Source organism: Leguminivora glycinivorella, chromosome 19 (genome assembly GCF_023078275.1).
Source record: "Leguminivora glycinivorella isolate SPB_JAAS2020 chromosome 19, LegGlyc_1.1, whole genome shotgun sequence".
Lineage (NCBI taxonomy): Eukaryota > Metazoa > Arthropoda > Insecta > Lepidoptera > Tortricidae > Leguminivora > Leguminivora glycinivorella.
In genome coordinates this window covers 16,735,120-16,748,004 of record NC_062989.1, presented here as the reverse complement: position 1 = coordinate 16,748,004, position 12,885 = coordinate 16,735,120, and the positions used below count along the sequence as shown (strand labels likewise).

The 12,885-nt window shown below is 39.6% G+C and overlaps 1 protein-coding gene across 1 annotated transcript in view; it reads left to right on the top strand.

The window, feature by feature from the left end:
* LOC125236792 (LIM domain kinase 1) overlaps positions 1 to 12,885 on the top strand; it is a 47,754-nt gene that overhangs the window by 18,684 nt on the left and 16,185 nt on the right. Inside the window, exons 13-16 of the mRNA XM_048143719.1 lie at positions 5,505 to 5,636; positions 8,932 to 9,036; positions 9,761 to 9,859; positions 10,548 to 10,702. Coding sequence (XP_047999676.1) covers positions 5,505 to 5,636; positions 8,932 to 9,036; positions 9,761 to 9,859; positions 10,548 to 10,702 — 491 coding nt within the window. The remainder of the gene's footprint in view (positions 1 to 5,504; positions 5,637 to 8,931; positions 9,037 to 9,760; positions 9,860 to 10,547; positions 10,703 to 12,885) is intronic.

Below are 12,885 nucleotides of genomic sequence, written 5' to 3'. Positions count from 1 at the left end.
TTTGGCTCTCATCGTTTGCTGCGGACTGTACAAGTTCTTAAAGAAAGCACATGAAAAATATGTGTAGAAAGCAGTGAGGCGAGAAGTATGGACACGTCTGCAGACCAGGCTGTCAATGAAGAGGTCGACGCCAACCACAGACGAGGCGGAGGAAGGTGTTTAAGCAGAGCACGGGAGACGGAAGGACAGAGGATGAACTTTAACGTGATTACGCGCGTGTGAAGTGAAAAGTGTGAAAGTTTCTGTACGTCAAAGTGATGTCAAGGGTATGGATTTAGATTTAAAAAATATATACGATAAGTTAGAAAAAATAAGAGTTGATCTACGAAAATTAGGTGAGGTTAAACGGCAACAAAAGCTAGGTTTAGAAAAAATCAATGATGCGCAATTAATATATGAGGACTATAAACAGTTAATTGCATCTCTTCATGTCGATGACCTGTCAAAAGAATGCGTAAGTTCGGAATTATTGTGCGAGAAAATAGACGAAGTTTATAATAAAATTTTACAGTATAAAGCTATAGAAAGTGTATCCGTAAAACCAACTACAATGGCGAAACAATTTGAAATACGAGAAGCTAATAGCATAATCCCAATTTTAGATGATAAAGAGGAAACTGTCGAAAGAATGATAGCAGGAATAGAAATGTTAGATGACATGTTAACAGATAGTAGCGAAAAGAAATTGCTGATTTCTTTTGTTCTAAGAACACGACTCAACAAAATTGCACAGTTAAAACTTAAGTCTAAATATGACACCGCTACCCAACTAGTAGCCGATATAAAAAAATATTTGCTACCCAAGAAATCCGCAAACTCTCTTTTGCTACAATTAAATAATATATCACAAAAGGATATGTCTATTGTCCAATACGGTGATAAAATAGAGGAGTTGTTCATTGGTCTAACGATAGCGCAAGCCGACGGGAAATCGGCCGCTTGTGATATTTTAAGACCAATCAACGAGTCCCTGGCCATAAAAAAATTTACAGATGGGTTGAGAAACCGCCGTCTCAGTACCATTCTAGCTGCAAGAGAATACACTGAGCTGAAGGAGGCCGTCAGAGCGGCCCAGGATGAAGAGCTGGCACGACCCCAGCACGAGCCCGTAATCATGAATGTGAACCGCGGCTACACGCGAGGTACACAGCAGCCCCAGCGCTACGCCTGGCGCGGGCGCGGGACAAGCTACCAGTATAATCGAGCTCGAGCCTACCAAAACACATGGACCCGCTACTCCACAAATAGAGGTACTGTCCCTAGCAATAATTTCCATAGGGGTCGCGGACAACGTGCGATTTTTAGGGGACATAGCGGAACTCGAGCGAGCCGTGGACGCCGAGGGAACGTGTATACATGTACACACGAACCGCAGACCTCCCACGATACAACAAGAGACGAGACAGACAGAATACAGTTTTTTCGATCATAAAGTTTTAACCATATGTGACGGATTAGACTACATAAATTTCACCGCCGGTAGCAAAAATCTTGTTCTCATGATTGACAATGGCGCACGTATATCAATTCTACAACAAAGTAAAGTTCCCATAGAATCACGGATATATGAGAAGAGTACTATAATATCAGGCGTTGGTGGTAGTATCATAAGTACACATGTTGCTGACGTGACTTTAAACTACGGTAATACAATATCATTTGTACATAGATTTCATATATTGCAGGATCATGATATGCCATGTCATGCGAACGGTGTTCTCGGACTTGACTTTATGAGAACTTATAGTGCAATTATAGACCTTACGACTGACGAACTCACTTTACACCGTGGGAACGAAAGGTGTGTGTTACAAATACAAAGAGGCAGCGATAACGAAACTTATTTGTCATTACCGGCTAGAAGTGAATCATCACATTTAATTAAAATAAAATCATTCGATTTAGGAAAAGTTTATGTCGTAAACTCAAAGAAATTAGCCGAAAATATATTTTTAGCGGGGAGTATAAGTAAAGTTAAGCAGGGTAGAATACCGGTACGAATTTTAAACACAGGGAACGAAGATATAAAGTTACCTATTTTCGAACCCGTTTTGGAAAGTTTGGATAATTATAATATTTGCAATTTTAAAAAATCAGAAAATGGGCTAGAAAGAGTGAAAAGGTTACTGTCGTTAATAAAGTTCAATCATTTAAATGACACAGATCGTAAACTAATAGAGTCAATATGTGCAAAATACGCCGACGTTTTTTACTTGGACGGTGACAAGTTAGGAACTACCAATATATTGAGCCAAAGCATCATTTTGAAACCAAACACTAAACCCATTTATACAAAACCTTATAGGATACCAGCGTCAATGAAGTCAGAAATTAATAAACAGGTCGAAAAAATGATCAAAGATGATATAATAGAGGAATCGAATAGCGACTGGAATAGTCCCATACTTTTAGTACCTAAAAAATCTGAAGACAATAACAAAAAATGGAGATTAGTCATAGACTACCGAAAAGTAAATAATGTTATTCAAGACGATAAATTCCCCCTCCCAAATATTTTAGATATTTTAGATTCCCTATCCGGTGCAATATATTTTAGTCATCTTGATTTACAACAGTCTTACTACCAAACATCCTTGAATGACGATAGCAGAAATATCACTTCATTTTCAACAAGCCAAGGTCAATTCCGCATGAAAAGACTCCCCATGGGCCTAAAACTGAGTGCAAGTGCATTTTCACGTGTAATGTCAATAGCAATGTCAGGCCTTTCTTACGAAAAGTGCTTTGTATATATGGACGACTTAATTGTTTTCGGTAGAAATATGGACCAGCATAATAGAAACTTAACTGATGTATTGGAGAGATTACGGAAAGTTAACCTTAAAATTAACCCACAAAAATGCGAATTCCTGAAAAAACAGTTACTATATTTAGGACACATAGTTTCAGCAGAAGGTGTGTTACCCGATCCACAGAAAACAAAAGTTTTAGAAAATTACCCTACACCATCCAACAGTGACGAGGTTAGACGCTTCGTAGCGTTTTGCAATTACTACCGAAGATTTATCCCAAATTTCGCAGAGATAACACTACCATTAAACAAATTATGTAGGAAAAATGTAGAATTTAAATGGACAGACGAATGCCAAAATGCCTTTAGCAAATTAAAAACAAAACTCATAACACCGCCAATTTTACAATACCCAGATTTTTCCCCAGATAATGAATATATTTTACAAACTGACGCATCTGCAAGGTCAATCGGTTCTGTACTTTGTAACAAAGATATGAGACCTATAGCTTACGCTAGCAGGCCCTTGAATAAGGCCGAGTTAAATTACCCAGTCATTCAGAAAGAGCTTTTAGCAATTACTTGGAGTATTCGCTATTTTAGACCTTATTTGTTCGGAAAACAGTTTACAATCATGACGGATCACAAGCCACTTCTGTATCTTTATAGCATGAAAGACCCATCAAGCAGGTTGATAAAGCTTATAATTCAATTGGAGGAATATAATTATAAAATAGTATACATAAAGGGAAAAACAAACGTTGCAGCGGATGCATTAAGTCGAATTACAATTACATCGGACGAGTTAAAAAGTATGAGCGAGCAAGTTACTGTTATGACGAGAGCACAGAGTAGAAAGTTAATACAAAGTAATACACCAAGTGATGACATACGTGGTAATCTTAGTACATCCGAGAATTCAAGGCCCGATCAACCAAGAATTGCGGAAATATTAAGAAAACCTAATAACTGCATAGAAATGTTGTTTGAATCTGAAGAAGAGTTAAGAAAGTTAAGAAAAAAAGAATTAATTATAAGAGAAAAAGATTGTTTTGCGTACGCCGAGAGTAAATTACGTCTTTACATAAACCTTAACTATATGTCACACTTCACGCGAGCCGTATTTGTGAATATGTTAAGTGATTTTTGTAAACAAATAAAAGTAGACGAGTTATGTATAGTAAAAGATATTAAAAACGCGTTATTCATAAAAACTTTGTTAAATGAAATAAAGTCGATTAAAAATTGGTCCGGACCAAGAATAAAAATACTAGGAAATATAATAAGAATAGATGACAAGGATGAGAGACGAGTTATCATTAACGACTATCATTTACTACCAACGAGCGGACATGCCGGCGTTCGCCGAATGGTAAGTAACATACAATCTAAATATTATTGGCCGAGTTTAGAGAGTGATGTTAGAAACTTCGTGAAAAAATGCAGTAAATGCCAAGTAACGAAACACTCTAAAAACATACGACAACCAATGGCTATCACAACTACAGCAGCGTCAGCATTCGAGAAATTATACCTCGATATCCTAGGACCGCTGGACACGGACACTGAAGGTAACAAGTACATCCTAACGCTGCAATGTGAGTTAAGCAAATATATTGAAGCTTACCCATTGCAACGTAAGGATGCAGTTAGTGTAGCAAGAGCCTTAGTGAATAACTTTATATTAAGATACGGGATTCCCGACGCGATGTCGACAGACCGCGGGGCGGAGTTCATGTCAGCTACTATGGATGAAGTGTGTAAGTTGTTAGGAATAAATAAGTTTAATTCGACCGCGTATCACCACCAATCCATAGGTGCGTTGGAAAACATGCACAAACACCTAGCTGCGTTTATGCGAGCTCAGTGCGATGGACATCCCGATACGTGGAGCCACTGGTTACCGTTCTGGTGTTTCGCTTTTAATACAACAATAAATTCAGCCACAAATTATTCCCCATTTGAGTTGGTTTTCGGAAAAAAGTGTAAAACTCCTAGTAATCTGATTAAAGCTGTTGAACCTATATATAACCCTGATAATTATGCATTGGAACTGAAATATAGACTACAGTTAGCTCATAAAGACGCTAAGGAAAATTTGTTAAGAACTAAAGAGTTGCGAAAATGTTACTATGATAAGTTAGTAAATTCGGTTACTTATAAAAAGGGTGATCTGGTTTTAGTTAAATCTGAAACCGGCAAAAAATTCGATAACCTTTTTAAAGGACCTTATAAAGTAATCGAGGATACTGGAATAAATGTTAAGTTAGAATTAGATGACAAGGTTGATCTTGTTCATAAAAATAGGACTAAGCCTTTCAATATGTGACAATAGGTCATACATTATTGCTTATACGAATTTTTTTTTTTACATTGTATTGTTAAATACCTAATGATGTAACAACTAGAATTGTAGTAGCTTACAGTATAATTACATTGATTTAATATTAAGGAAAAGTATTTCCACTCGTAATACGAGTAATACATAATGAAGCTCATGTCCTTTTATTGTGTGTTTAAAAAAAATTGAAATGTATACATTCAATTTATTTTTTTCAACCACCCCCCAGATGAGGTGTGTACGTAGTTTATAGTATAGTATAGATATAGAGTTAAGTTTGCATGCCACATTGTATAGACAGTCTTAATACAGTCGTCTACGGAATCGTACATGTGTTTCATTTAATCGGCTCCACACCACAAAATAAATTTATTGTAAGTTTAAAGGTAAAATGTTAATGATTGCCTACAGGACACCAGTATAGAGTTATCATGGACAGAGCGAGTGCGCCTAGCACGAGATGTGGCGGGCGGGGTGGGGTACCTACACCGCATGAACGTCATACATCGGGATCTCAACTCACACAACTGTCTTGTGCGCGAGGTAAATTTACTTGTATCTTTTTATTTCTGTTTGTAATTTTAATCCATAATTACTGTAAAGTTCTATCGTAGGCTATGCCTTCGCCTGACTAGTCTGTGGCCGATGGTTCACCCATTTATAATAAACTAGCTTTTGCCCACAGCTTCGCTCGTGTTAGAAAGAGACAAAAAGTTGACTATGTCACTTTCCATCCCTTCAACTATCTCCACTTAAAAAATCACGACAATTCGTCGCTCCGTTTTGTCGTGAAAGACGGACAAACAAACAGACACACACTTTCCCATTTATAACATTAGTATGGATAACATGAATTAATATACCCTGACTCGATTTTTAAGCCTTTTTTTAACCGACATTACCTTTTAACTGGGCTTTGAAGGTCATATCGTATACAGATTAGAGCTCCTGGTCGTGACCGTGTTTCGTGTACCCGTAGCCGAATCTCCGTTGCCGTGTTACTCGGCAACGGAGATCCGCTCCGTTTGCTCCGTGTGATTCGGCTACGTGTAATTAAGATACGTAGCTACGTGTACACGGAGATACGTATCTTATTTATACGTAGATCGGATCCAGTCGTGACCGTGACGTTTAAATAGTGTAGATTTTATGCGTGTCACTAAGACCCCCGAATGTAATGCAAGGGGCGAGTTTTTAATTTCAGTTTCCATATTTTTGCATTTTAAATAAAGTTTTAAGAGTGATCAAAAATAATAAGATGCAAATATCATCATCATCATCATCATCATATCAGCCGAAAGACGTCCACTGCTGGACATAGGCCTCCCCCCAAAGATTGCCACAATGACCTGTCCTGCGCCACCCGCATCCAGCGGACTCCTGCGACCTTCACCAGGTCATCAGTCCACCTTGTTGGGGGCCTACCAACGCTTCGCCTTCCGGTACGCGGTCGCCACTCGAGAACCTTTCCGCCCCAACGGCCATCGGTTCTACGTGCAAATATTATTTTGGAGGCAAAAATAATAGACCAGTACAAATTGTAAAAGATGTGTATGAAAAGAATTCGCGTATAATCAACGTATAAAAAAATAGGTAAAATTCTAATTTTCATTCACATGACACAGACTATAATTAATCAACTTTTTTTAAATAATCTAACATGTACAGTCAGCGTCTTATAGTTGGTAGTATCCGAAGTAGTCAAATAGTTTGTTATTTTTGCTTTCACTTAACTTCACAAACAATAGGAACACATGGTACTTAACAGGTAAATCCCAAAGCCTTGAAGGTATTTATTATCAATGGCCCGCAAACTATTGTTTGTTATCTTTATCTGCACGTGCAACTATTTCTTAGTATTTTCACCGACGAAAGACGGTTGTCCAGCCAGTAATAATATTTATGAACAACGGTGTATATTATTATTTCACTTAAAATACTTTTAAATTGTTGAATTGGTCTACCTGTAGCATTTTTTACTAGGGAGTAAATATTAATTAGAGATATTAATATATTTATTTGGATGGACTTTCATATTCATCGACATCCCCAAGTAGGTACCTAGTACCTACCTGAGGTGCGATTTTTGATTCTCATCGGGTGGCTTATTTCGTACTAAATAGTCATCGGCTGCATACAAAACAAGGCACCGGTGAGATTCAAAAATCCCACCAATACCACCTCTGGTTTTTTTTGTACAAACTCATAATGTCTGGTTATCAGAGAACAGAATAATACCAATATGTAATTACTTGAAAAACATCTGGAATCAAATCAATGCAAAGACCACGAGTATAACACATAATGCGAAGGGTCCGTTCGACACTTACAAGCTCTCTTTCAACAACCGAGCGGAGCGGAGCCGAAGCCGAGATTCGCGGGAACGTAGCCGAATCCAGAAACGGATACGTATCTTTGACGTGACCGTGTAGTACGGGATCTTAGCACCGCCGGTGCTAAGGCTACGTAGCTACGGTTCCGCGTGTAACACGTATATCACAAGCCCTAATACAGATGCAGTGCTAAATGCTTTTCCTTCGTATTTTTACGGAAACATACGAACGTGTCATGCTATTCCAGTCAGTCTCAGTACGATGCACTGACGCTGGCTGAACTAGCATGACAAATACGAATATTTCCGGAAAAATACGAAGAAAAATCTTTTCGTACTACATCTGTAGCAAGTTAGCAACGTTAGTTAAGATTTTATCGCATATCTTATCGTACTCCCAACCCAACTATTGCTGACCATATATGAATTTTAACTATATTTGCTTCGTTTTATAAAAGCACAAGTTACACTAAGGGCCGGTTGCATCAAACCGTCTGTCACCCCAAAGAGGATCGAGTATCATAGAGAGTTACTGTCAAAGTAAAATGTGTAATCACAGTGCATAGACTGCCATCTCTTGGCACAAGCTTAAAACTTTTGAACCTCAGTTTTGATATGTAATATTGTCTTCGGTTACCGCTATAGTTAGTCATGAAATATAACTATGGAAACGGATTAAATCGCGTATAATGAATTTACTATTCATCCCGAACGCTGTAAAGTGTTCGAAACGTCGGGATGAATTGTAAATGCATTATACGCGATTTAATCCGGTTCCATAGTTTTATTTCATGAGCTTGATATGTGTTAAAATGTCAAATAATATTAGCGCTATCTAGCCGAGCTTTCCGTAAAGGTATAACGCCATCTAGGCCATCGGACCTTTTTCTCTAGGGCTTTGAGGTGCGTTTTTTTCTTAGACTTTATCCGTCTATACGAAGTTACATATGTATTTGATCACCCTTCTTCCTCTTTAGTTGTTCCCTCAATGCTGAGGATCGTGACATCATGTCATTCTGTTGAAGACTAGGCCCCTCCATAGGCGTCTGTTCCTCGCCGAGCGCATGGCCTCGTGCAGTTTTAACCGCATGAGTGCAGGGGGGGTTACCATGACGTACTAAAGACGTTCAGTTTAGGTTGAGAGAAAGGGACACAGCTATAGCAGTTACATAGCTCCGTCCCTCTCTCTCAACCTAAACTGAACGGCTTTAGCACGTCATGGTAACCCCCCAATAATTTGAGCACACCTTCTAGTAGGGGGAGGTGCCTGAGGTCTCGTGCCTTCAACTTTGCCCGTCATAATTATTCTCTCCAGGCTATCTGGCGGACGACGTGAAATGTGACCGAAATAACTAAGAGTATGGTCCTGGCATATTGTCTGACAGTCGGCGCTTTATGCCTTACCCTTAAAGCGTTACTTAAATTTTATTGTATGGGAAGTTCTATAGACGTCTGCTGCTGATGTGTCTGTCAAATGTGGTTGATGCAACTGGCCCTAAATTGCAGGACAAGACAGTGATTGTAGCGGACTTCGGGCTGGCTCGGATCGTGCAGCGCACCGCCAGCAGCTCGCTCGAGCGGCACTCCACGCTGCGGAGGAAGCGGTATACGGTATGTCTGAACTCCTGCCGGCGTATCACGCTTCCAATTTTATCACTTATCCACGTGGATAAAGCATCCGTCACGCTTTGGCAAGTATGTCAGTGTGAGAGTGACAGTTGTCTTATCCACGTTGATAAGTGATAAAATTAGAAGCATGATACGCCGCCTGCCTTCTAATTTTTTCTAGTTTTTCGTGTCTATACTGAATTTGATGGACAATAGCAATCTGGGTATGTTGGTTTAAGGCTGAGATTTCTGGCAGTCCCGTCGGCTGACATTAAGACAAAATAAATGTGTGTAGTATATAAGAAATGTTTGTTTAATTTTGAGATAGTTCCTAAAAATCGTAAACCGATTTAAAATTTCAGGTTGCCATTTAGGAACAGCAAAAAAAATTGTTTACATACATACATATAATCACGCCTGTATCCCATAAAGGGTAGGCAGAGCACATGAACTACTAAGTTTTAGTGCCACTCTTAGCAAAAAGGGGTTGAAAGAAATCCAAATTGTGACATTACAGTGACAGGTTGCCAGCCTCTCGCCTACGCCACAATTTAACCCATATCCCACAATCGACTTCTACGACACCCACGGGAAGAAAGGGGGTCGTGAAATTCTTAACCCGTCACCACACGGGGGCAAATTTGTTTAATATTGAAAATTATGAACATTTTTCCATGTCGAAAATGTCACGTTGGCGTGTGTGTGTAGTATATTCATTTAATTGCAGGTGGTGGGCAACCCGTACTGGATGGCGCCAGAGATGATGAACGGGAACGTTTATGATGAGAAAGTTGACGTTTTCTCCTTTGGCATCATACTCTGTGAGGTAATAACACCATTTCATTACGCTCAGTATTATCACCCTTTTGTAATAATTATGTAAAACAATAGGGAACTTCAACTGTACTTAAAATAATAATATTTTCAGTTTTCAGTTTTTTCGATACTGCGCGCATGCGCGGAAAGCCGGCGGACGCTGGCTTTGGGGAATAGACTTTTATGTAGGGTTTTAAAGATCTATGCACGACCCTGTAAATGACGAATTACAGTTCGGGAGTAGAAAAAATATTTAATACCATGCACGAAATAAAGCATCAGATAAATATAAGGAAAACATAGATAGAAGTTATTTTTAAATACAATTTCTATTTAATAAGTCAGGTAGAAATATATAAAGTAACTGAGTTGACCGTGACGTCATTCAATTCGTTTTCATATTAATTCCATATTAGCAAAACGTTAAAATTCGTTTTTACAGTTCTTAAAAAAAAGCTGATCGGACTAGGAGGCAAGTAGCCTATTGTTATTCGAGGTAACTCAAAGGACTATAAACCTTTTCAAAAGAGCTTATTTATTTATGGAAACCATACAAAAATTGCCTTTAAGACGCTCCTCAATTGCAACATCTGTAATGACCTAATGTTTATTTATAAACTTTTTTTTAATCTGAAATGTCTGTCCGTGTAATTTATTTTAATAAAAGGTAAATGATTAAATAAGTATATTTCCTTCAGATAATCGGACGGGTATCAGCCGATCCAGACTTCCTACCACGGCGACCGGACTTTGGTCTGAACGAGCCTTTATTCTTAGAGAAGTTCTGCCACGACTGCCCGCCGCCGCTGTCTCGCGTGGCGCTGCTAGCTGCCCATTTACGACCCGGACACAGGTAGGTATCATTAAAATTACAGATATTCATTAAACTTACATTATGTTTTGCGTTACTGCATTGAAATCATGGTGAAGTCCTCGAGTTTTACATTTTGGCATACGATTTTGTTAGACGCTTCGACCAGTCGGCTTACGCAAATTCTATATTTTTAACGTCAAATTAACTGCTTTAAAATTGATAAAAGTAGGTGAATCTAGTAATAAAGATGATTTACCACCTGTGGAACTACTGGAAGCAGTGATAAACGCATTTTTTGCGTTGTAGTTTCCTCGCTATAGTGAGGGGAAAAGTTTTGTGTTACACTCGGGTGCAAATGTATTTTACTTCTCGTGTGTTAAAAAACTCGCAAGTTCAGGATTCTATTCTAGAACCACTCGCTTCGCTCGTGGTTCAACTATAGAATCCTTTCCAACTATAGAAGATGCCATAAAACGATTAAAGCATAAGGCTGTGGGTCCTGATGGCGTGTCAGCGGCTATGTTACAGCATATGGGCAGCGAAGGTACAAAGATCATGTATCAAATCTGCAACAAGATATGGAGAAGTGGTCAATGGCCAAAGGACTGGACACAGTCAGCAATAGTACCACTGCACAAAAAGGGATCCACAAGGAAATGCGAAAACTACCGAACATTGTCACTAATGTCGCATGCTAGCAAAGTTCTCCTACGCATTATAAACGTTAGACTCTCGTCCTACGTGGATCGCCAGATACCGAGTGAACAGGCGGGCTTTGTGGCTGGTAAGGGTACTCGCGAACAAATTCTGAACGTCCGTATTCTTATCGAAAAGTGTCGTGAGTACAAGAAGCCGATAGTCCTATGCTTCATTGACTACGCTAAAGCGTTTGACTGTGTTCAGTGGAAGGTCATGTTTGATGTGCTGGTGGAGATGGGTGTACCTGAACACCTTGCTTACCTAATACAGAATCTGTACCTTGAGGGTTCATGCTTCGTGAAGCTGGAGAATCAGAAATCAAATGATTTCCATACAGAACGGGGCGTCCGTCAAGGCTGCATTCTGTCACCCAAGCTTTTTAACCTGTACGGCGAACAGATCATGAGGAAGGCACTTGACGGCTGTCGGCTGGGAAGGAGGTGTTTCAGTTGGAGGTCGATTGATCAGTAACCTGAGGTACGCAGACGATACGACAGTAGTTGCGTCGAGTGAAGTAGAGATGGCGGATCTTCTGAACAGAATTGAAGATGAAAGCGTTAAGCTCGGACTTAAGATAAACCATTCCAAAACTAAAATAATGGTAGTTGACAGGGCAAATATACTTCCAGTTACCGACGCACTTCGCCAGTACGAAAAAGTTAGCGAGTTTATGTATCTTGGGTCGTTGATAACCTGCAACGGTGGCAGCACTGACGAAATACGCCGTAGAGCCGGTATGGCGAAGAGTGCTATGGCTAACCTCGATAAAATTTGGAAGAGCAGAGGAATCCGACGTCAAACTAAAGTGCGATTGGTTCCAGCACTTGTCTTCTCGATATTTATGTATGGTGCCGAGACTTGGACCCTAAAAAGCTGTGACGTGGCTAAGATTGACGCTTTTGAGATGTGGTGCTGGCGAAGACTGCTACGTATACCTTGGACAGCTAGAAGAACTAACATCTCTGTTTTGGAAGAACTTAATATCACCACACGCCTCTCCAAAATATGCCAGGAGCGAACCCTTAGATTTTTCGGTCACATCATGAGATCACCAATGCATAATATGGAGAAGTGTATCATCTTGGGGCGAATGAATGGTAAACGCGCTTGGGGTGGGGCTCGTAAGAGATGGTTTGACTGTGTGAAGAAGTCGACTGGCGGCAGCCTATACCGTGCAGTCCACATGGCTTATGACCGCGTTCAATGGAGACACGCTACTTGTGGTCGCGATCCTCAGCATTGAGGGAACGAGGAAGAAGATAGAATCCTTTCACTTGCTGGTTTTTCAATTCCACACTCGGCGTTAAAATACAACTTTGCCCCCTTGTATAACAAATAACTATTATCGGCTTGATAACTTTAGAGTAACAACGCTGCTGTTTCACTTAGGACCGCTTGGAAACTTGGTCGACTTTAGAGTACGTTTATGAATAAGGGGGTTAAAATTTGTTTTCCCAAACCTATCGACGCGGAATCGGCTCTAGCCGACTTAAAATCGTTCGTTAGCATGAAAACGCTTACGC